Genomic DNA, 24,972 nt, shown 5'->3' with positions numbered 1-24,972 from the left:
AGCAGAGTATAGTACAGAAGGAAAAAAAATCCAATACATAAGTCTCCCTCCCTTCATCACTCATCTTTCTCCCAAAGCTGCCCATTGTTAAAGGGGTCTTGCTCGCTTCCAGGAAAAGCTGTGGGGATGTCAGCCCATGTGCACACAGACCACACTTTTTAAAGATTTTATTTATTCATGAGAGACACAGAGAGAGAGAGGCAGAGACATAGGCAGAGGGAGAAGCAGGCTCCATGCAGGGAGCCCGATGTGGGACTTGATCCCGGGTCTCCAGGATCACGCCCTGGGCTAAAGGCAGAAGCTCAACCACTGAGCCACCCAGGCATCCCCAGACCACACTTTTTACACTTTAGGTTGGGTTCTGGAGAGTTTTCCAGATTAGCCCATTGTATGCAACCATGGTGTAGAGAAATCATAATTTATTTAACTATTAACATTTAAAAAAATGCTTTTGTTTACTAGAGAGAAAGAGAGCATGTGAGCGAACATGGTGGGGAAGGCTGAGGGAGAGGAAGAAGCAGACTCCCTGCTGAGCAGGGAGCCCCAGTGAGGGGATCCTGATCCCAGGACCCCCGGAGATCATGACCTGAGCCAAAACAGATGCTTAACTGCCTTTTAATAAGCAGCTGGGTTGTTTGCCATTAACACTTCACCTCAATACACAACCTTTGCTACTATCTCTGCAGGTAAATTCCTGACAGTGCACTTGCCTGGTTTAAGTAATTTAAACAAGTCTACAAACTACCCTCTGAAAACTGAAATAGCTATTTACACCCACACTGACAGTACAAACGTGCCTATTTTTCCCATACTCTTCCCAACACTGGGCATCAAGTTTTCTCATCTCTGCCAATGTGACAGTAAAAATGACTAGTGTCCCCCGATTGTATTTGCATGTCTTTCACCATCATTTTGTTTCATTCAGGCCCTCTGTGGCGGTTGCATGCAAGGCTCTGATACCGGCGTAGGTGGTGATTGGGTATCATAAAGCCAGTCATTTACTCTTGCCGTTCTTTGTTTCCTCACCTGTAAAATGGGGGTCACAACAGTACCTATTTCATGACATTGTTCTGAAGATCAAATGAGAAAATACATATGAAGGGCTCCAAACAGTCCCAGGCTGATGAGACTGGGCGGCTGGCAAGTCTCGGCACCTAGAGGAGGGCAGTGGTAGCAGGGGTAACAACACCCGGAGTTCTTGTCCTGCCTGTTATGAATCTGCCTGCGTTTCAGTGGGGTTGTTCATCTGTTTCTTAGTGATTTGTATGAGTCTCTCAGATTAATGAAATCCGCCCTTTGTCACAAATGATTTTTCCCACCTTTTTTTTTTTTAAAGATTTATTTATTTATTTATTTATTTATTTATTTATTTATGATAGACAGAGAGAGAGAGAGAGAGAAGCAGAGACACAGGCAGAGGGAGAAGCAGGCTCCATCCCGGGAGCCTGACGTGGGATTCGATCCTGGGTCTCCAGGACCGCGCCCTGGGCCAAAGGCAGGCGCCAAACCGCTGCGCCACCCAGGGATCCCTTTTCCCACCTTTCTACTTGTTTTGTTTATAGAATTTCTCCTCTTTTGTAAAATAATTTTTCTTTATGCAAGAAATTTAAATTCATTGTAGAAAACCAGAAAATACAAATAAAAAAGAAAGAAAACAAGTCTCACCTCCATTTCACAACCCAGATACCTTCTAGTAATTTTCTGAAGTCAACTCTTCAATAAAAATGGAATTACATGGGTGCCTGGGTGGCTCAGTCAACTAAGCATCCAATTATTGATTTGGCTCACAACATGATCTCAGGGCCATGAGATGGAGCACCACGTTGGGCTCGTCACTGGGTGTGGAATCTGCTTAAGATTTTCTCTCCCCATTCCCCCACCCCCTCTTGCACTCTTTCTCTCTCTCTCTCTCTCAAAAAAAAATGGAATTATATATATATATAGAATATATATATATATATATAATATATATATATAATAATTATATATATATATTATATATATATACACACACTGCTTTGAAACCTTTGATCATAATATATTATGAATATCTTTCTACACATTGTCCCCTTCTGACTTCTAATGTCAGTATTATACCCACAGCTCAAGACACTTCCCTTCTTCCTTTCTCACTATTGCTGAGAAGCAGGTGAGCCTCAAGCCCAATACAGGCTTTCTCCCAGGCAGTGAAGAAAGCTGCAAGACCCAAGATCCACAGGCAATCTTTTCCACAAAGTTCTGATGCGATTAGTCCTTCAGAACTTGTGGTACAATAAACAAAAGGTCAACCAGGGCCCCTCCTTGAAGACACGGGCAGGTAGGGGTCCTGTTACAACTCTCCTGGATTTTCCTGGCAATTGCATAAGGACTGCATCTCATCCCTACCTGGGGCAGGTTTGTGAAAGGCTGATCATTTTATCAGGGGCTTGACCTCACCAGTTCCAGATAAAGAAATCATTAAGACCCCAATTTTTTTTTTTTTTTTTTTTTTGCTTTGAAAATATTAGACCCTTCAGAGATTTCTTGACTTCTCTATGACAGTGATCAAGCCAGAGGCCACGCAGGCTCCAGAGTCAGGGGAATGATCTATTTTAATGCCCAGAGACTGAAGGCCCAGCGGCCCCAGGCAAGGGAGTCCAGGCAGACTAAGACTGGGAGAATGGGAACACAGGGCAGAGGTTCTGCTAACTTCAAGTCACTATCCAAAGTGGCCACAACTCAAGTGAAATGAAGAAAGTAAGGAAAAGGGGCTCAGAAAGAACAGCCAAAGAAGAAAAAAAAAAAAAAGCAGGGGGTGGTGGTACTGGCAGGGCAGTAGGGAAGAATCTGATCTTCCACATTTGAGCAACTAATTACCCAGTTACTAAGTCCAAAGCAAACCTTCCCTCTGGGCCAAGGGATCTTACTCCAAGAAGAGATCAGGACCCAGCGGGACAGCTGTGACTTGCCCTCTCCCACTGGTTTTCTCAGAGACACCCTGCTCTCACGTAAAATAAACAAGAAAGATGATTCAGGAGTCAGCAGGCAACCGGAGAGCTCAAGAGATCATAAGGGAAGGCTCGCAGAAGTTTTGCTTGCTCTCTAAATGCTCTGGTTTTGCATTCCCACTTGAGGCTCCGCAGAAATGAACACGGGTCTGCCCACTTCAGGCGTACGGGGGAACAAACTGGCATTTAGGACTCTTTACTGGATTTAAGATACAACATCTCTAATGGCAGCAGCTATAAAATCAGTCAGAGTGGTGGACCTTCTTCCCATGGGTTCTGTTTCTTGCCCGCTTCTGCAACTGTCTTTTCGGTCACTATTGTGACCGTAACATGCACAATGTGGGTTTTCAGTTCCGAAATGACTGATACAGAACTCTGCACTGGAAACTGTGGCTTCACACCCAGCTGAGGTGGCAGTCACCATGGGGCCCAGGACACGTGCCCACTTCCTCCTGGCCTCAGCCAGTTTGGAGCAGCAACTGTAACTCGACTGAACCACTGGAATTAAATCTTGGTCTGCACATGCCCACCTGAGGCAGGAGGTTCCATACCAGGCACTCAAAATCCAGGACAGACAGGGCTCATCCCCACCCCTCCACAGAGCACTCTGGCTTCCTGACTTGGTTAGCAGCCACGGGAAATCGCCCGGTCCCTGCCAACAGCCCCAGGTTCACCTTGAGCACGCAGTGCGTGGTGCAGCAGGGGCAGGAGCCTCATCCTGCCAACAGGCCCCCCTCATCTTGAGCACTGCAGTGCATGGTGCAGCCCCATCCTGCCAACAGACCAGCCCCCCCGCCCCCTTGCCTCACCTTGAGCATGCAGTGCACGGTGCAGCAAGGGCAGGAGCCCCGCCTGCCAGAAGGAGTAGCAGCCGTCCACCAGCTTGTTGCAGCGGCCCTGAAATCCACCTTCGAAGCGCATCTGCCGGCTGGTCACCCATTGCTGAGAATGACAGAGACAAGGGAAAGGCAGCTAAGTTCCCATCTCTTGGCTTCTCGGCACATGGAGTCCCAGTGCATTGGCTGTTCCTTCCTTCCCCTCGCTTCCACAGACGCAGAGCAGAGCACTTGAGCTGGACCCTTTCGGGGAACCAGTGTTGATCTCTGCTCTGTGCCTAACAGACACCTAACCTCCTCTTCCCGGGTTTCAGGTAGGTTCTGGTGTTGACAGAATAAAGGGGCCAAGTTGGCCTGTCTCCCAATAAACAGGGCTTAACTAGGAAATATAAGGCCAGCCCACCAGTGTCCCCACTCAGGGAAGTTTATTAAAGGCAGATAAATGGAATTTTGTCTTACATCTCATCAGATGATCTCAAACTATTCCTGACTTTGACCTGACACCTGGAGAAATCCATCCAAGGTTTCTTAGCAAGTCACTTGCAGGACTGGAAGCAGAAGCCATTATCCCAGCCACCAATGATGGCTCTGTCCAGCGGACGCTCTAGCCGCTCCCCTTCTCCAGGGGAACCTGGCTGGCTAACAGAAGAAAATCTTTCACTCTGACCCTGTAAAATGGCTCTTGATGTCCCTCAGCAGTCACCCACAATGCTGCCCTTCCCTGCTTATCTCCGAGTCTCCTAAACACACACTGCTACCAAGATCAAGATAGCTGTGGGTTTGGCCTCCAGGAATGAGCAGAACCAACTGGCTGAGAAGATAACACCATCTCCGTTTCCCTCCCGGGCAGTTCCAGCCACCAGCCATGGACTTTCAGAACTGAAAGGTACCGGGTAGGGCATCCCCCTGCCCCAGGTTCTTACTACACTGAGTTTCTGAAAAGAACCACCAAGGATCCTTTAAGGAATTGGGAGTCGGGGGGCAGCCTGCCTTTCAGTTAGCAGTTGTAGAGTTTAGATTATATCCCTGTTCAAGGCAACACTTACCTATAATAGTAAAGTCCCAAACTCTGAGAAGAAACACATAAACACTAGACTGCAGGTGCAGGCACTAATATATCCCCAGTGAGTCTTCAATGAGCCAGTGCTTTAGGGATGACACCATTTAATGAAAGTAGGTGAAGCATCACTCAAGAAAAGAGAAAACAGGTACTACAGTGGGGAGTCCATTCTTCATATTTATTTACCTTACAGACTAAGGTTTGGGTCCCCTCCCTCCCAGACTAATAGTTTTTAAGTCAGACTAAATAATTTTCTCCAATGCCTAAGCCCATGGGTTTATTCAGTTTCCCTCGGCTACATGAATTCATAAAATCCTTCAGACATGGTCCTAGTTCTCCCAAAGCAAATGGAGGGGAGAGAGTGTTTTGGGTAAGAAGGATACTGGCATTTATTGAGCACCTACTATATGCCAGGCTGATTTATAGATGTTCTTTCCTTTTACCTGCGGAGTCCAGAGTGCTAACCTCTCCTTTAACCGTCAGAAAGCTATCGTCTATACTTTATAGAGAAGAAAAAAAATTGCAGCTAAAACAGACAAATTTCCTAAGTCATATAGCTAGGAAGTAGTAGAGACAGGGCTCAAGTCTAGAATACTGCCACCATAACTGAGGCTTCTGCTAATATATTCCTTATTTCTACCTGGGAAATGGGACTATTTCATGCCTTACTGGTGATCTTATTTTTATTTTTTTTTAAGATTTTATTTATTTATTCATGAGAGACACAGAGAGAGAGAGAGGCAGAGACACAGGCAGTGGGAGAAGCAGGCTCCATGCAGGGAGCCCAATGTGGAACTCCATCCTGGGACTTCAGGATCACGCCCTGGGCCAAAGGCAGGTGCTAAACTACTGAGCCACCCAGGGATCCCAGGTGATCTTATTTTGTAAGGTCTAACAAACTCCAAGTCTAGTGCACAAAGTTGGCCATTTCAACATGACCCTTCAAGGAAAGTATACTATAGGAGGCTTCCTAAGGATGAGGACAAAATACTGCTGGTTGTGTATCTACAGAGTATAAAACAGAAACTTTCTTAGAAGCTCATGATGGGTCTCATGACAGTTCCTATGATGAGAGATGACATCTGCACTTGGGGAGAGGAGATGAATTTCAATTGCAGCTGGTTTTCCTCCCAGAAGACGGTGGCACTGGGTGTGTGTATGTTCATACACTAGGCCTCTGATGATAACTTAAGTTGTAAATCAGTAATCGAGTGACTCCCTGGAGCTAACAGCTTTCTGAATTCACTTTCAATATTCATCAGGAACTTAGAGTCCAGAGAGAAATGCCTGCGCTACCTTCTCAATGCAACCACCCTACTCTGCCCAGCTCACTTAAATATAGTCGCTAAATGTTCACATACTGCGGTTGGTAATAAAAGCTTGGCTTCAACAGGCCTGAGAGCCCTTGTCGTGATGTTTTCTCTTAGGAGATTCTTTCTAAGACACATGAGGGCTTCTAAAGAGACTGAAGCTGTAGTCTTGGAAGTAGGAAGAAGGTACTCTGGCTCATGCCAAATGTGTGAGGGACTAAAGAAGACTGTGGAGTTGGCCTAACATGTTACAGAGAGTTCAGAGCGGAAAGATGGAAAGGCAGGAAGAGCCAAGACCGAGAATAGGTTTACTACTCCCACTTTCTCAGAACAGTGCTGAGCACCCCAATTTATGTGCTGTGAAAAGCTTTACTAAAGGGCATTTAATTTGTGAGCTCAGGACAGGGACTCATGGGCCCTTCCCACAGCCAAATGGTCTCAAACCCTGTGAATCTGAGCAGTCACATCACCAAGGGCCCGGGGCCTGAGAGGCTAAGGGGGCAACAGACACTTACCAATAAGCTCTTCAAGTTCAAGTAACGCTCCTTCTTGAGGATGACCAGTGCAGCCAGACCACAGAAAGTGTAGCCACCATGGGCTTCCATCCCTGGCACCCCACCAATTCCACCTTCCCAATTCTGACACCTAGGAGGAGATTGAGAAGAGAAGATTGAGTGGTTTGTGTCAACCAATGAGCAGCCGGCTGGAGAGGTGGGCACAAGTGCAGAACCACCCTGGATGGCAGAAAATGAGTTTGCTCAGGTCACAACATGAACCATCACAACTAGGAATGAAAAGATGTCAGCTAATTAACTTTTGGAAATGCCTTCCCTGCCCCCCCCAAAAAAAAGGAGAGGGGCACTCATAAATAGTAGACTTATGTAACAAACAGTACTTCAAATCTTCACTTTTAGGGAAAAAGTTACAAAATCATACGCACAGTAGGACAACCACAGGTTAGGTTAGAATAACATTGAAAAATAATTGCTAATTGTAGTTATCTTTTAGGCAGGTCTATTGCTGATAGTTTTTACTTTTCTCTATTTTTTTAAAAAGATTTTATTTATTTATTCATGAGAGAGAGAGAGAGAGAGGCAGAAACACAGGCAGAGGGAGAAGCAGGATCCACGCAGGGAGCCTGATGTGGAACTCGATTCTGGGTCTCCAGGATCATGCCCTGGGCTGAAGGTGGTGCCAAACCGCTGGGCCACCAGGGCTGCCCACTTTTCTCTATTTTTAAAAAGCTTCTATAATGAACATAAATACCCTTATTCCTATAAAAAATAAACTTATCTTTAAAATTATCACTTCCTATGTATTCAAATTACTAATTTATTATTTGAATAATAACTATTATGATTATTTGGGGTTATACTCTATATTAATCGTATATTCTCTAGTCATAAAAACACACCTAATCTTTGGACCAGCAATATAGGATCACTTCTAGGAATTATCCTACAAAAAAAGTAAAAATGTATTCAAATATCAGATTACAAGAACGTTTACTGCATTCTCACTTATAACAGTGAAATATTAGAAACAACTCAGGAGCTCAAGAGTCAGGGACTGGTTATATGTTATGGCATATTGTACAACAGAAAACTACTCATTTAAAATGATGCTATGAAATATATTTAAAGATGTTCCAAATATATTACTTTAAAAAGTTAGAAAGTGATAATGTACTATATAATTTTTCTGGAATTCTAGAAAGATATACACCAGAAGAGTGGTTGGTGGTAGATGATAAGTGGTTTGGATGTTCTTCTTTTTGCTTGCCTATAACAAATGGTTTATCTGTGAAATAAAGAAATTTCCTTTTTAGTATATTTTCATACAACAATGTAGGACTTTACTTCCAGTGATCTCCAAGTATGTATACGGAGTCGTACTCTGCAGGCGTGTCTGCCTCACGGTCTAGAGTACAGGTGCACAGGTGGATGAGCACTTGCTCCCAGAGTGGGGAGAACTTCCAGATGGAAGAGAAATGCAGCAGTAAGACTGTCCGTCTTCCAGGCACCTTTCCCTAGAGGCCTGGCACCTTGGTAACTCACAGGCCTTTTTCAGGTCAGTCCCCGGGCCCAGGGACATCACAGTGCAGAGGGCCAAGTCACAAATTGGCAACCATTCCCTGCACAGACGCTTCAGCGCCTCTGTCTCAAGACCTTGCTGCCACCCAAGTGGGGAGTTTTCCTTCCTTCACATTCAGCAGCGTGGAACATAGGAATAGCTCAAGTGTGAAGAGCTTGATGAGTGAAGAACATGCCAGGGACCTCTTCACATTTTTCTTAGTCTTAACTTTTCTTAACTCATCTTTCAAGAAATTTTTTGAGTTAAAAAGAAACCCAGATAGTGTTAGAGAATAAATAATGAGAAGTTAATCTTCTGCCCACCCTAGTCCCCTCTCACCAGCAGTGACCACTGTCAGTTTCTACGCATCCGCCTTTCTCTACACACACACATACACACACACACACACACAAATGTGAATGCACGCAATTTACATTCCACCTTTCCTCCCTTTTATATGCATGGGAGCAATTTTAATAATTGTAAATCAGTAAATTTAGTAAAATTATTTGGGAGGGACTTCCAGTTAAACCTAACAGATTGAGCACAAGAGCCCAGTAAAATGAAAAGAAAGGAATTTAAAAAGGGATAAATCTACAAGGGTAAAGAACATAGGAGAAGATATGAACACAGATAGGAGATAACGAAATTTCGAAAGCCAGTAAAGAGATAAGAAGTAACGGACTTAAGAGATTAGAGAAACCTACACCAGCCCCAGTTTCTCACCAGAAACTGAGCAGCAGGAGGCAACAGACAGCAAGATGATGTGCTCTGGTGGAAGGCCCAGGGTGAGAGCAGGAGGGAGGCACCACACTGAGCAGGGGACTATGTGAGAATCTATAATCTGAACACAAACACCACCACCACCCACCACCCACCACCCCTTTTCCTCCTAGTATTTCACAAAGCTGGCTACCAACTTCATACACCAACCAGGAATCTGGAAGATTCTCTCAAGGGAAGCTGATAAGCCCAAGGGAAAAACCCCATTGGGGTAAAAGGCTGAATCCTAGCCCACTCTGGCACACAAAACTCTCCATTAGCTTTTTAGCACTTGGCTCCTAAATACAAACACCAGACATTTTAGCAGTCTCTAATACAAAAGAGAGAGACCGGAACAGACACACAAAAAGAAGCTGGAGAAGCAGACTTTTTAGATAAAGTATTATATGAAATAAAAATATAAAATATGCCTGAAACAAGAAATAAAAAAGTATTTCTTTTATAAATGAGGATAAAATAAGCTCTGGAAAATTTAAAATAGGTTGCTGAAATAAAAACTCAACAGAAGGATTAGAAAATAAAAGGTAGGGGAATCTCCCAGAAGTACAAATAAGGACTATAAGAGTTAAAAAAAAAAAAAAAAAAAAAGGCAAAATAATTTGAAAAATCAGAAGACCACTCCTACTTATACAAGGTGATAAAAAGAGCAAACACAGAAAATAAAGGGAGAGGAGTTATCAAAGCAATAATAAAGATTCTTGGAACTAAAGTATACGCAATTCCAGATTGAAGACACCGCTGAGTACAAAAAAGAAAGAGAGAGAGAAAGAAAAGAAAAAAAAGAAAGAAAAAAATATATATATATCCCTACCACGGTTCATCAGCATGAAGTTTCCAAACAGCAAGAATAAAGATTCCAAAAACTTCTAGGGAGGGGGATAAGGTGGGGCAGAGAAAAAGAGAAATAAAAACATACAATGGATTGGGAATACAATGGCATTGGGAGGCAGTGGTTACGATAATAGGTTTTGGCCATTTAAATTCCTTGCATTTCAGCTTAATATCAAATTCAGTATCCCACCATTTGACATGCAAGGAAACTATGGCATGGAGAAGTGAAATAACTGGTCCAAAGCTATTAAATGACAAAACTAAGATTCAAACCCAAGGAGTCAGAGTTCCATGTCTAGTAAGTGCCTAACAAACCAATCCTCCTCGGGATACTAGCCATACACTCTGGACAAAACACATGGAAACAACTTCCTAAGGGTTCAGTAGACTGAAAAAAAGGCAGGCAGATTTTAGCGAGTATTTAAAAGTTGGAGCAGACAACAGCAGGAGACGGTCTCTTCCCTCCCCCACCCTATATTTGTCTTCCCATTTTGCCCTGAGGATGGATGCCACCCAGTGGTGGCATAGGGGTCAGTGGAGGGCAGTTGAAACTAATAGAAAGCCCATCATTTTTCTGGTAAGACAGAAACTGAGGAGGAATACCAGAAAAAAGAGTCAGGGAAGGAAAACCCCAAATTCCGTGTTTAAACTTCACTGTGATGTCTCTGACTCCTGATCACACATGCACTGGGCAAACCAAAAGCAGCTTCTGACCAATCAAAGAGCTGAACTACTGCTCAGTGTAGGTGCCTCAATCAGCAGTTTGGGTCTAATCAAGTTGATCGCTGCTAGACAAAGCTATCAACATTCCTTTTTTTTTTTTTTAAGATTGATTGATTGATTCATTCATTCATTCATTCATTCATTCATGAGACACACACAGGGAGAGACAGAGACACAAGCAGAGGGAGAGGCAGGCTCCCTGTGGGGAGCCCGATGCAGGATCATGACCTGAGCCAAAGGCAGACGCTCAACTACTGAGCCACCCAGGCATCCCAAAGCTATCAATAACATTCTTTAGAGCAATCTAACAGAATCCAGTCTCTACACCATGACTCCATAATGTCTAAAATACAATCCAATAATTACTTGACATATGTAGGATCAGGAAAATGTGACATGCCAGACATGCCAACTCCAAGATACCCAGATGTGGAAATAACCATACAAGAATTTTAAAGCAGATATTATAACTATATATTTACCTCAGGGAAATGGAAAAAAATACACTTGTAATGATGGAAATCTTAACTGAGAAAACAGAAAGTATAAAAAAGAACTAAACCCAGGCAGGTTAGCTCAAAAGCCTATACTCTCAATCTCTGAACTATAGCTACCTTACTAGTGAGTATTACATACCAGGTCTTCAGTAAATATTGGTTTTTATGATTATTATCAGCCTTTTTCACAATGACACTCAGAGCCAAAAGATAATGGAGGTATGCTAAAAAATTCTGAAGGAATACAGTTTATACAGTTTTCAATTTAGAAATCTCTAACCAAGTAAAATCTCAATCAAGTGTGAGACTAGAATATGTAATATGCACATTCTTAGAAATGTATCTCCTAAGTGCTCTCTTTTGGGATCTACTGGAGTATGTGTTTCATTAGAATGAGTAAATAAGCCAAGAAAAAGGAGGGCAGGGCCTTCAACAAAGGAGAGAAGTGAAGTGAATTTCAGGCTGAAAGGAAGCTTCTGGATGCCTGCTGTGCAGCAAGCTGAGAGCAATCTGTCCATACTGAAGCAGGAGGGCAGAGTGCTCCAGGAAGGAGAACTCAAAATACACACACACACACACACACACACACACACACACAAGAACTGATACATTACCTAAAGTGTTTCACTGTATTGAGAGTGATTTTACAGCTCTGGTAGAAAATTTGGGAATAAATTCATGATTTATATATTTTTAAAAAGAGGTAATGATTAACTCCAGGAAAATAAATATTATATAGGAAAGTAAATATGATCATAGTTTACCATCTGATTTATCTGTAAATTACATTTTCATAGTAATAAGTACTACTTGGTAAGAATAAAAATGTAACAAAAAAATACAGCTTGGATATCATTCCATAATAGGACATACAAATCTACTATCCTTTTTTTTAAATCCTGAGATACTTGAAGCATCTAGGGAAGTACAGCAAATAATTTATAGAGTGTACATGTATGTACCACCTAGCTTTAATTTAGTCATATACACTTCAGGTCTTTCTTTGATCTCAAAGAAAGGAACCATTACAGATACAGTTGAAGTCTCCTGTGGAGAAGGGTAGACATCTCCTGATTTCATTTCCTCTGCTCTCCCCCAGGAAGTAACTACCATCCTGAATTTGGTGTTTATCCTTCCCATGCATGTTTTTATATTACCACATGTGATTTTTTCCCCATAAATAATACAGAATTATTGTACATGTTTTCAAATTTTAAGTGTGCTAATCTGCATGTTTTCACATCCTTTATTTTACCTCAGTGTTGTTTTTGAGATTTATCCATACTGATACATGTAGCTCTGGTTCACCCATTTTAACTGCTATTTTATTATACCTTAGCTTGCTTCTCCATCCTGTGCTTATGAACATTTAACATGTTTCTGTGCTTACAAACAAGGCGTATGTTTGTCTCTTTCATGCATGTGGGTGAGCTTCTGTAGGAGTGGGATTATTGGGTCATTAGCAAGGGCATCTTTAAGGTATTACCAAATTGCTCTCCAAAGTGGTTAAATCCACTTCGATGCCCCCAAGTACTGCTTGCCCAAGGTTTTGATCCTTGCCGATCTATACAATAATACAACACTGCACAAAGTTTGGAAAAAAGAAAACTTTTAACATATTTTTGAAACACACAATGCTACAACCCCAATCCATCTCTTGTAATTTTATATTCTCTTCCATTCCTTTTTCATTTTCTTTATTTTTTCGGAATCTTGACCACCTGCTTTCTAAGAGGCCGGGACATATCCCAGCACCTCTCACCTTGCTATCCATTCGGCAGTGCCCTCAAAGAGGTCTGGAGTGATGATGTTGGTCAGAGAAGCTACGGAGGCAGCACAGTATGCACTTCTGGAAGGGGTGGAAACAGAGGGAGACAGAGTTAAACTTTAAGGAAGACCTGATATAAGGTTCACTGAACTTCTCAGGCAGATTGCTCTCTGCCTGGTAAGCTGTAATCACCTCCTGTCCTCACTCCTGGCACATGGTCAGTCCTCCTGGGTCTCCAACTGAGAGGTTTGACATTCTATTTGGATAGAGTTGCTCACAGCGTGGCTTCAGTGAAAGAACATGACATTCTAGTCTCCCTACCTCCACATGGTCAAATCTACATCAGAGGAGATAACAACCATATCAATTCATATCCAAGGTGAATTTAGCTCTTCTTTCAAAGGCCAATAATGATTCCCAAACTTCCATGGTGTCATTCGGGTATTTCTGATATGTTCATTCACTCAGATGTCAGTAATATTTCAAACCCAGGATTTCTGTTTATGGCATGGACACATTATAGGTTAACTATATATATATTTTTTTCTGCAACAGTCACTCCAACGCAGGGCTCTAGACCCTCATTTCTGCTTAATCCAGATGAGAGGGACAGGAATAGATAAGTCTACTCAGATACTTTCCTTAGGCCTTTAGAAGAAGAAAGGGCTTTGATTTCAAGCACCCCACCAGTACATGTATACACACACACACACACACACACACACACACACTTAAATGAAAAAGAAAGAGAACATCTTTTTTTTTTTTTTTTTAATGTTAGCCTACTTGATTTGGAATAATTCTTGCCATTCCATCCTGCCAGCCATAATTCTTCTCAGGACACGTTTTATTTCAGCTTCTCCCTCTTTTATGTAATATATCTACAAACTGTGTTTTCTTTCCTTCTATGCCCTTTTCAAATATCCAGCATCTCAGCTCCATTTTACAATGAAGACAAAAACTGTCTGTTCTGATTCTGTTTACAAATCCTTTTTCTAAGGGCTCCTAAGGAATATAAAAGGGAGGAAAGAGAAGAGTCCAGTTTCCATATCTTTCAACATGGACATCATACTAAGCCAAACTTACGAGGTATTCCACAGAAATCTCTGCGGAAGCTGCAAGTGTTATTATCCTACCAGCCTTTTCATCAGCCTGCTCACACTGGCCAAGGCACAGCAGAGGCTGAGTTAGTCCAGCAGGCATCAGAAGCATGCAAGAGGCCTACATGCCAAACATTATCATCAACCACAAGCTAACTTCAGAGGTCTGATCTAATTTCTTTCAGGTTTTGAGCCTCTCATAGGGGTTCCACAGTATTTGCTCTTGAACCTTAATGTAACCTCTGAGGTAGGGAGGCAGCCAACAATGTAGCCTGCCTCTCCCTAATGGGAGAACTGAGACATCATGCCAGAAGCCTCTAGTCCTAGATCTCACACGGAAATGGGGAGGGAACAAAACACACCTTTTTCATGCAGTTTCTTCCTCTCTCCATCCATCTACTCATCACATCTCTCAAATCTGTTCACTACTCTCCATTGTCTCTGCTGTCCCCCAAATCCAAGTCACTATTACCAGGATCAACTTCCTGACTGGTCTTCCTCCCTTCAGCCCTGAAACCAGAGGACTTTTACTATAACATGACAATCTATTACTGCCACTGGAGAAGTTCTAATAAAAATACAAATCAGACCACATCACTATCTACTTAAAACTGGTCCGTGGCCTCCCACTGCTCTTAAACTCCCTACTTCTTAAGGAGATTTCAGGACCCCTCAAGTCTGGTCCCAGACTGTCCTTCCAGCTTCACTTCTACTGCCTATGAGGCCCTCTATACTTCAGCAACACGAAACTGCTTTCTTGGACATACTCTACACCCTGTCACCTCAACTTTAGCAAATGCTGGCTCTCTGTCTAGCCCCCTACCCTCACAGAACGCTCCAGGTTATACAATCTAGATTAGGAGGTCAGTAATAAATAATTATTGCTTTCCTGAGAACTGAGAAAGAATGGCACTTGCCAGGAATTCACTGCAATCTGATCACTGGCAGCACGCGGGTGCCATAAACCCTTGAACAAACTTACCCCGGAAACAATTAGGAATTGTGACAGACAGGAAAGATCGAGAGACCACTCTGTCTAACTCAGAATGAGACATACTAGCCTCCAGCTGCCCAAATGTAACCACCCCCCATTTCCCCCCACCCCCATCACTGCTACTTCTCTCCTGGTCAAACCCACTCAACAAGCACTCTGGAGTCCTGGCTGACACTTTCAGGCAAAGGACAATGAAATACCAAGCAAGAAATGATGGAATTGGGATACTTGAAACCAGGCAAAGCAAGTAAGTGTTAGTGTCTCTGATCCTATGCAAATAAAAAGCATGGCTAGAATGGAGCACATTACCAGAGGAGCTTAGGTACAGGTAACATGGCTGCAGGACTCTTTGGTGGAACAGATACATTTTACTGGAGAAGTTTTCTAGCATTTGTCTAGCAGATATAAATAAGACCACAGGGGAAAAAAAAAACTCGCGCTGGAACTAATAAGTTAGAGAATAATCACATCTGAAAAAGGTATGTGATACAATGCTAAAACAATCTGGCTTTTGCCTACTAATGTCAAAAGTTTTTAAAAGCTAATTTTTGAGATTGTGCATATTCAGCTGGACTATCTTAGAACAGAAATGAAAATATAGTGCCTGTGGGGGGGGGACACTTTAAACTTTTTCCTTAAGAAAGGTCAACACAATACTGCTTTTCTTCATTAGTTATATTGGTTTTGCTGGCATTTACAGGGTTAAAAATGAGACAACAGGCCCCAAATGGAGTCACTTATGCTAAGCCCCACCTCACCAAACTGATACTTAATCACAGTTTCAGCTCCCTAGAAATGAAATCTTAAACCAGTTAATCAGGAATCACCTGATCAGCACTGGTTAGGTCATGTGCCTGCTAGAATCCGGCTGCACCCTAAAGGAAAGTAACCTTGCAATAACTGACCCACTTGGTTTGCTGAGTATAACTTCCTTGCTCCGGCTCCTTTCTGCCTACAAAAGTCTCTTCATTTTGTGTAGCTCCTGGGAGTACCTTTCTATCTCCTGGGTTAGATGCTGCTGATTTGAACAGATTTTTGCTCAAACTCTTACATTTGTAAAATTTGCCTCAGTTTACATTTTAACAATGTAGCAGATTGTTAAAATTTTAAGAGATATTGGGATATTATGATATAATAAAAATACATATGTGGTTTTCTCCCAGATTCCTGGTACAGGGCTCCTAAAATCCTTGGAATGGGATGAGCACTGGGTGTTATACTATATGTTGGCAAATTGAATTTAAATTAAAAAAAATGAATATTCAGGCACAATGCATGCAGTATAATCAAATAAAATATGAACTACCAAAAAAAAAAAAAAAAAAAAAAACCACCCTTGGAATTTCCTGAGTGACTGGGTGATAGGAGAGTCTTTAGTTATTCAGAACAAGCCCAGGTCAAGCACCCCTGCATTATGCTAATGAGCTGACTCCTGGAGGATGGGCTGCTTGCTGAAGGGATGGACCACATGATTAGAGGGTTGGAACTTCTAGACCCACTCTCCTGAGGGGAGAGGCTGCAGAATGACTGAATTACCAATGGCCAGTGATTTCATCAATCATGACTCTACAACACAACTTCCAGAAAAACCCTAAGTGAATGGATCTGGGGAGCTTCCGGGTTGGTGAATGTATCCATGTGTCAGCCAGGAGGGTGGCATACTCCAACTTCTAGGGATAGAAATTCCTGTGCTCTGGCCCCTTCCAACCTCGCCCTACATACCTCTTCATCTGGCTGTTTATTTGTGTCCTTTATAATATCCTTTGCAATAAACCAAAAAGTAAAGTGTTTCCCTGAGTCCTGTAAGCCATCCTACCAGGTTGCTGAACCTGAAGAGGGGTCATGGGAACCTCTGATTTGCAGCCGAGTCAGACAGAAGTGTGAGTAACATGGGGACACACATCTTGTGACTAGCATCTGAAATGGGGGTAATCCTATGGGACTGAGCCCCTAACCTGTGGAATCTGAGCTAAACCTGGTTAGCTGGCATCAAAATTATTTAACAGGAGAAAAAAAAACACATACATTTGGTACTGGAAGTGTTATAAGAAACCATTTTTCCAATGGGTAACAGGTTTTTGGTTTGAATAGACACATTATGTTTTCTTCTCCCCCCTTACTTTCAAACCAATGGTTAGGCCAGAAAATTAATCAACTTATATAGAAGCTAAACACATTTACAAATAAGGCAGTAAGATGGCTTTGCTAAAGAAAGCTCAAAAAACCATACTTTTGTGATTAAATACTAAGAAGTTAGTATAAAATCTCAATGATGGGCCACCTTTGAGAAATGACTCAGTGACTCCCCACATGCTTTAGTAATCTCCTGCCAGATAAGCGAGCTACTTACTAGGTACATCAGATAATTTTAGAGTAAAATAGTAATTTTGAGCCAACTGGTCTTATTGAAACTCTATTTCCCTGCACTCTACTGGCCCCCATGGGTTTTTGCACCTCCCAAAAAATTCTCATAGAGGTGATAGACATTCTCACAGTTTCATCAAATTCATTCAGAAAATATTTAGGAGGTCTCTACTGGGCTTCCTTCTCCTTGCCTATCCTAGAGAGATAAAAAGCTCTATCCCACTATATAGTTATAATATGTTATGTCATTTTATACCAACCAAATAAATTTTTGATTTTTAAAATAAAAGCATGTGATTTTGTTCTTGTCTTATATTTTGACATTTACATAGAAGTGACAGTGCCACCTAAAGACATCTGTATCATGTTTACCATGATTATGGACTGTATCACTGAAAGTCATTCTATGTCAGCAGATTCTCTATGTTGTTTCTTGGGTTTGGCATCTCCGATGGCAGATAAGCTCTAGAATCTACTGATGCAGCAGCCTGAGAAAAACCCCACTCACCTCACATCCACCTCACCTCCAACGTGCATGAGAAAAGAGCCATCAGGTTGCTTCAAAGAGTACAAATACTGAAGAAGCTTCTCTCTGAGAAACAAATAGGCGAGAGGCAGGAGACAGCAATGGTCAGTTCAGTGTCAGCAGGCAGGGCCCTCCGGGTGTCTGGCACTGCTGGCTTTGGCTGTACCTGTTGATGACGCCATAGGCCTCCTCGGTGCCAATGATGCACAAGGCATTGACTGCTGCATATGTGGGTGCAAGGTGCGGGTACTGGCCAGGGCCCCCTCCAAAGCCACCTTCTGGACTTTGACACAGCTCCAGGAACTGACACACACTAGGTACACAGCCAAAGGGAAAACCCAAGTCAGAGAGTATTCACTTAAAAACAACAACTCTCACCAGAGTCCATGACTTTACCCCAAAGGGGGAAAAAACCCTCTCCCACCTACCGAACATATATTGAATATAATTAACCTCTGGAAAGGGCCTAACTCTCTACCTTGCTATTCTGAATGCCTTTCTTTCTGGGTTTTGCATTTAAGGACTCACCTAGCTGTGAAGCAAGGAGCAGACCACCAGGCTGATACAAAGAGCCTTTCATAGAACTGGAAATAATAAGTCTCATGCTTCTTAGTCAAATCTTTCCCATACTCTTCACTTGGCTTGCCATCCTGGGTCTGTGGAACCAGTCCCTTCGCCCTGCCTCTGAGGTCCCTAAATTGAATTCTGCCTAAACTGTGGTGGTGCCCAAATATTGTCCACGCCAACTACCCTGGTCGACAGCCACCACCTCGGCCTACCCAGAACACTTAAAAAGATGTCTTCTTGCTCCCAGGGGCTTCTGACTTTTATTCCTACCACCAGCAAGAAACAAGCTGTAATGGAGTCTGCCTCCATGGTTAGGAGAACAAAAGAAATGGACTTCTATCATGCTCACCTCAATTGTGGCCAACTTAAGCAATGCTGACTCATATCACAAAAATGAATCCCAGCCTACAGGCTTTTGGAGAATTTTTTCACACCAATCCATAGAGGCTCCAGTTCCCTCACTGATGGAAAACGTTCATTGAGGGTTTGCCTCCAAGCATGGCATCTGGTTGCCTAGAGGCAACATCCTTGCCTGAGGTCAAACCCAGGGAGCCCCTAGTTATCCAAGGTCCTCTAAAGTTCACCGGGAAGGGGTACCCCAGGAAAGTCCTGGTAATCGAGCTCTTTCCCCACAACTCAGTCAGGATCACAGGCTTCCTATTCGGACAAGCTTCCATTTAAGAGAACAAGCTGCAAATCTCTGCCCTAGTGCTCGGGCAGCCTTCTTTCCCTGGACTCTTTGATCTCATTCTTTCTTATCTACTGCTGCCACATAGAGACCACATAGAGTCTAGTTCATCCCCATGGGGGCACAAGTTTATTACTGCTTTTCTGTATCATATCTGATGACTTTTGATTTCAGACCTTCCATTATCTGTCAGGGACAGCAAGAGAAAATGCTGCTGATTCACTACTAGAGCTCTGAAGTCTTCACAGGTTAAAAAAAAAAAAAAATACACACTCCCTTAAATCTGCACCTCAGATTTTACTGTAGGAAACAGGAGGAAGTTGATCCTCTGAAGTTGGATCATCAGAGGAGGAAGACAGTTCTCTGGCTTTTTTGTAGTAGCAATTTTCACAGAGAAAATAAGTTTGTTCCTAATGTATTTTCCAAACCTTCATCAATTCATATCCTATTTCCTGGAAACAAATAGCTAATAAATTCACATCCTGACAAAGCTGGCTGTACTAGCATACAAAACAAAAGGTTTTAGTTGATATAAAACTTAACAGTACATTAAAAAAAAAAAAAAAAAAAAACGAAAAGAAAAAGAGTCACCTAGTCATCCATTCATTCTCTTTCCCAACTCCCAAGATAGAATCCTGCCAAATCCAACACCCTGATCCTGTAGCCTAATGTCCAATGATCTGGGATCTGAATGTACCAGACACCTTTAAATCATCCCTCCATGCCAACCTCCCTCAGCTGACATGCAGCATCTGACTGGCCACGGGGCTACGTTAGGGGGCAGGGTTGGGCTTTTCTGGACTCTCAGATGTTCCCATATAACAGAACATTCTGCTCCAGAGGCTTTCCAACTCACACCTTAAGGACCTGGCAAATTGACCGTGAAGCTACCAACTGTCATTAGCAGAGTTCTTAGCAACTATGAAAACCAAAATGTGATTGAGACTTCTATCTATAGAAAGGGGGAGGAAAAATTTATCTTAGAGACCAGAAATTCACCAACCTAGTTAAAAAAAAAAATCACAAGCAGGAAACATGATGCAAACACCAAGAGCGACAGACTCTATGAAGAACAGGTATTCATGCATCATTCATTTAGTCCTATGACAGAAAAAGCTAGTAACCTGTTTTCTTTCAAGTCAGCAAGGCATTTCATTCTAGCTAATGTGACAATTACCAACAAAGTGGGAAACTATCTTTAAGATCAGGGATTGTTTTTTTTAAGATTTTATTTATTTTTTCATGAAAGACACACAGAGGGAGGCAGAGACACAGGCAGAGGGAGAAGCAGGCTCCATGCAGGGAGCCCGAGGTGGGACTCAGTCCCACGTCTCCAGGACCACGACTTGGACTGAGGGCGGCGCCAAACCGCCACCCATGCTGCCCCCAAGATCAGGGATTTTCTTCCTTCCTTCCTTCCTTTCCTTCCTTTCCTTCCTTCCTTCCTCCCTCCCTCCCTCCCTCTGTCCCTCCCTCCCTCCTTCTCTTTCTCTTTTTCTTTTCTTTTCTTTTCTTTTCTTTTCTTTTTCTTTCTTTCTTTCTTTTTCTTTCTTTCTTTCTTTCTTTCTTTCTTTCTTTCTTTCTTTCTTTCTTTCTTTCTTCTTTCTTTCTCTTTTCTTCCTTCCTTCCTTCCTTCCTTCCTTCCTTCTTTTCTTTTTCTTTTTTTTTTTTTTAAGATCAGGGATTTTCAAACCCAACATGTGTATACCACAATCACTGGAGAGTGAGTAAACAGAGACAAGCCTGGGCCTCCATATTTTTACCAAATTCCCAAATGAAGTGACTATACACAAAGTCTAAGAATCACAGGCCTTAGCTGAGCAATTAGAATCATTTGGGGTATGTTTTTTTTAAAAATTCAAAGCCCAGGCCATACTTAATACCAATGAAATCAGAATCACTGAGGGTGGGACCCAAGTGGCCATGTTTTTTTTTTTAATTCCCATGTGGCTCCAATCAATGTACTGCCAAATATCAGTGCCTCTCAAACTTGAGTGCACATGGAAATCACCCGAGAACCTTGTTAAACTGCAACTCTGACTCAGAAGAGCTAGGTGGGCTTGAGAGTCTGCTCTTTCAGCAAACTCCAGCGGGCAGTAATGCCACTAGTCTGGGGAACCACATTTTGGGTAGCAATGCGAAAGATCTGTACTGTCCAATAGGCAGTGACTAGCCACATGAGGCCATTTAAATTTTAAATTGAATTAATTAAATTAAGTTAAATTAATTTAAAATTTAGCTCTTTGGTCACACAAGCCATGCTGCAACTGTTCAATAGCTACACACCCCCAGTGGCTACCACAAAATAGAGAACATTTCCATCATTGTGGAAAATTCTATCAAACATCAACACTGTGATTCAAATTAAAAAGTCTATGAGAAGGGGGCACCAGGGTGGCTCAGTGGTTGAGTGTCTGCCTTTGGCTCAGGGCATGATCTCAGGGTCCTGGGATCGAGTGCCACATCAGGCTCCCAAGAGGGAGCCTGCTTCTCCCTTTGCCTATGTTTCTGCCTTTCTCTCTGTCTCTCATGAATAAATAAGTAAAGTCTTAAAAAAAAAAAAAGTATGTGAGACCTGTGAGAAGATCAAGTTCAAAGCAAGAGTATCAAGGATTTACTGTCAGCCTCATAAGGGGTTTATTCAGACTTTGAGGTGATGGTTGAAGAATGACCTAAAGTGCTTGATTCTAGGTATCGCTGTCACCAACTTGGACGAAGTATGCTAAAGCATGTACAGTGAACAAATAATTCCAAAGGAGCAGAGAAACACCTCCAAGATGAGAATTATAAGTCCAGAAGAACAGAACAAATCAGAAGCACATAAGAATAAAACAAATGGAACAGGGACAAGTAACAAATAATATACTTAGCCATGGTAGGAGTGGGGATGAATAAAGCATATAAATTTACCAAGGGAAAGGGCTAGGAATTTAAGAGAAAAAGGACCAGAGGTTAGGGCCCATGAGTTATGAATTAAAATGACAACACTTGCTAAGAGCACCACAAACATAGTGCTGGGGGCGCCTGCATGGCTCTGTTGGTAAAGCATCTGCCTTCGGCTCAGGTCATGATCTCAGGGTACTGGGATCGAGTTCTGCATCAGGCTCCCTGCTCAGCAAGAAATCTACTCTCTCTCTCTCTCTCTCTCCATACCCCTGTACCTCACTCATGCTCTTTTTCACTCACTCTCTTTCTCGAATAAATAAATAAAATCTAAGTGAATGAATGAATGAATGAATGAAACACAATGGTGATCATAACCATATCTGGCTCAAGCCTCCATTTTCCAACTCAAAGGAGGTTTAGGTGAGAGTCATAAAAATGACTAAATATTAAAAATATTAAATGGCTTAATATTACAGGCAAACACTGTGAGGAAACTACGCAGCAAAATACACCAAGTGTACAAAAGGTAATTGCACAAACCTTCTAGTAGAGAAATGAACAGCGAAGCTGATCTGCAGCAGCAGAATTCAGGTGAGAGCTAAGGAAACCTTCAGTACCAGAACAGCTTACCAGGGACAGACTGCTGGCCTAGAGTAAGTTACAAATATGACAGCTTTGGAAATCGGAACAGTCATCCTTGAGCAGGATGGCTTGGAAGGTGAGGCCGATACAAGATGGATGCATGGGCATCAGGCTTCCTCTAGGACTACGTCTTTTGAATTTCACACCAGAAAACAACTTGGGCTTAGTCTGAGGGAGAGTCAAACTTCCCTAGCAGAGTACAGCAGGGTTTGGGTGAATGACAGGCAGGCCTTGCCCCCATTCCAGGAGGCCCTGGCAACCTGGAGAATCTGATACATCGTGTGGCTTCATCAAGTGCGGTCAGCCTCTGGATGCTGCTGTTCTGGAACTATGGTCAAGTCTGAAGTTGGTCATTTTAGAGCAGGGCTTCTCCACCTTGGCACTACTGACATTTTGGGCTGCACAGCTGTTCATTGGTGGAACCGTCGTCCTATGGAGGATATCCGGCAGCACCCCTGACCTCTATACCCCACTAGCCACCAGCAGTGCCTCGCCAAAAAACACAAAGCACCACCTAAGGTATCTTCACAGAAAGGTAAGGAACCAGCCATAGTATGTTTAAAAATTAAAACGAAAAATATTTAAAGGGCTATTCAGGAGATCAGCTGTTAATAACCTTTTGAAAGGGAAATAGTAAAACACTGACACTTTGATGAAAATTTAAATTTAGTATTTGGAAAAAGTGTATAAGCAGAAAAGTCCTACAATAATTAAAGACAATGTTTAGATCTTACAGAATCTGAAAAACCTAACTTTAACAGTGCAGTGGTCTCCCTGTGATTTCACTTCACTCTGTGTGTTATATACATTCAAGTAATTTTCAATAACAAAAGTATGGGATTCTCATTAAAGGATGCTTCCTTCCATGCTAAAATCATCAACAAATGAACTCAGTCCGGTCCCAAAATATTAATTTATTTCAGGTAAACAATTTGTGGATGCAGGCTCTCAAGAGTGGCAAACTAAAGTCCTACCTATAAATATATTGTTCTTGAAAGGCCTGAGACCAGCAGTTAAAATCTGGCTTTGCTGGCTGCAGTAGGCAGTCACAGTAGCTGAAAAAGTGATTCTGTCCACTAGAGGGAACTCAGCTTGCCATACTGTTCCCTAAACAAATAGAAGCACAACACTGAACAAAATAAGAAAGAGAAACGTGTGTCGTGTGTGTGTGTGTGTGTGTGTGTGTGTGTGTGTCCTGCACTAGGTGGTAGGTGGGGAAAGAAAAGGACAGGAAAACAATAATACTGGAGGGGCACCTGGTTAAGCATCTGCCTTCGGCTCAAGCCATGATCCTGGGGTTCTGGGATGGAGCCTTGCATTGGGCTCCCTGCTCAGCGGGGAGCTCCCTGCTCCCCTTCTCCCTCTACCTTCCTACTTGTGCTGGGTGTGTGTCTCTCATAAATAAATAAATAAATAAATAAATAAATAAATAAATAAATCTCTAAAAATAATAATAATACTTGAGAGCTAAACTCTACCTTTTAATAGCTGTATGAAGAAGGGAACACAAACCTGATGACATTTTCAAAGCATTTTTTCTCTGTGCAAAATAAAAAGGCAATATCCTATATCAGATTGTCTTTAAAAAGCCCCCTGTAAAGTTTTTCTTACAGAAGTCATTAAGATTTCTCTGTATCTTACTAAAAATAGTTTATTTCCTCATATGTCAGAGTTACTAAGCTCATTGATAACAGACATTATCTGTACCTAGAATAAACTGTCAGCTAGGCACAAAACAAAATTCATTATTGGAAAGTCTAAGTAATTCTTTAAAAGTTTCCTTAATCAGGGATCCCTGGGTGGCGCAGCGGTTTGGCGCCTGCCTTTGGCCCAGGGCGCGATCCTGGAGACCCGGGATCGAATCCCACGTCGGGCTCCCGGTGCATGGAGCCTGCTTCTCCCTCTGCCTGTGTCTCTGCCTCTCTCTCTCTCTCTCTGTGACTATCATAAATAAATAAAAATTAAAAAAAAAAAAAAAAAAAGTTTCCTTAATCAGAAGAACCACAAGGAAAGATTTTAAGGCAGCTGGGAAGCAGAAATTCTCATTCACTATCACGTGGTTCTTGAAATTAGAACAAACTAGCTTTTTAGGTTTAAAATATTCTTTTAATTACAAAACAATTAAATAAATAAAATTTTAGAACATGCAAATAGGCTTAGGGGGGGAAAAAAAATCACCTTTAACCCTGCCATCCAGAAGTATGAAGCATGTATGTATCTTTCTGGTTTTCGCTATGCACGTAACCAGCTATATTTTAATCTATAGAAGTTGAATCTTTTTTTTTTTTTAAGATTTTATTTATTCATGAGAGACACAGAAAGAGGCAGAGACACAGG

The 24,972-nt window shown here is 42.2% G+C and overlaps 1 protein-coding gene across 2 annotated transcripts in view; it reads right to left on the bottom strand.

Moving 5' to 3' along the window:
• Positions 1-24,972, bottom strand: part of FNTB (farnesyltransferase, CAAX box, subunit beta) — a 64,973-nt gene that overhangs the window by 9,693 nt on the left and 30,308 nt on the right. The window contains exons 5-9 of one of the 2 annotated variants that reach the window (XM_077909629.1): positions 18,019-18,165; positions 17,835-17,918; positions 12,863-12,949; positions 6,709-6,838; positions 3,797-3,929 (exon numbers count right to left, since the gene is read on the bottom strand). In XM_077909629.1, the coding sequence (XP_077765755.1) occupies positions 3,797-3,929; positions 6,709-6,838; positions 12,863-12,949; positions 17,835-17,918; positions 18,019-18,165 (581 nt within the window). The remainder of the gene's footprint in view (positions 1-3,796; positions 3,930-6,708; positions 6,839-12,862; positions 12,950-17,834; positions 17,919-18,018; positions 18,166-24,972) is intronic. The other variant, XM_077909630.1, reaches the window with a different exon arrangement.

Source organism: Canis aureus, chromosome 9 (genome assembly GCF_053574225.1).
Source record: "Canis aureus isolate CA01 chromosome 9, VMU_Caureus_v.1.0, whole genome shotgun sequence".
NCBI lineage: Eukaryota > Metazoa > Chordata > Mammalia > Carnivora > Canidae > Canis > Canis aureus.
The sequence above is the reverse complement of the archived record's forward strand: the minus strand, read 5'-3'. Positions and strand labels throughout refer to the sequence as shown.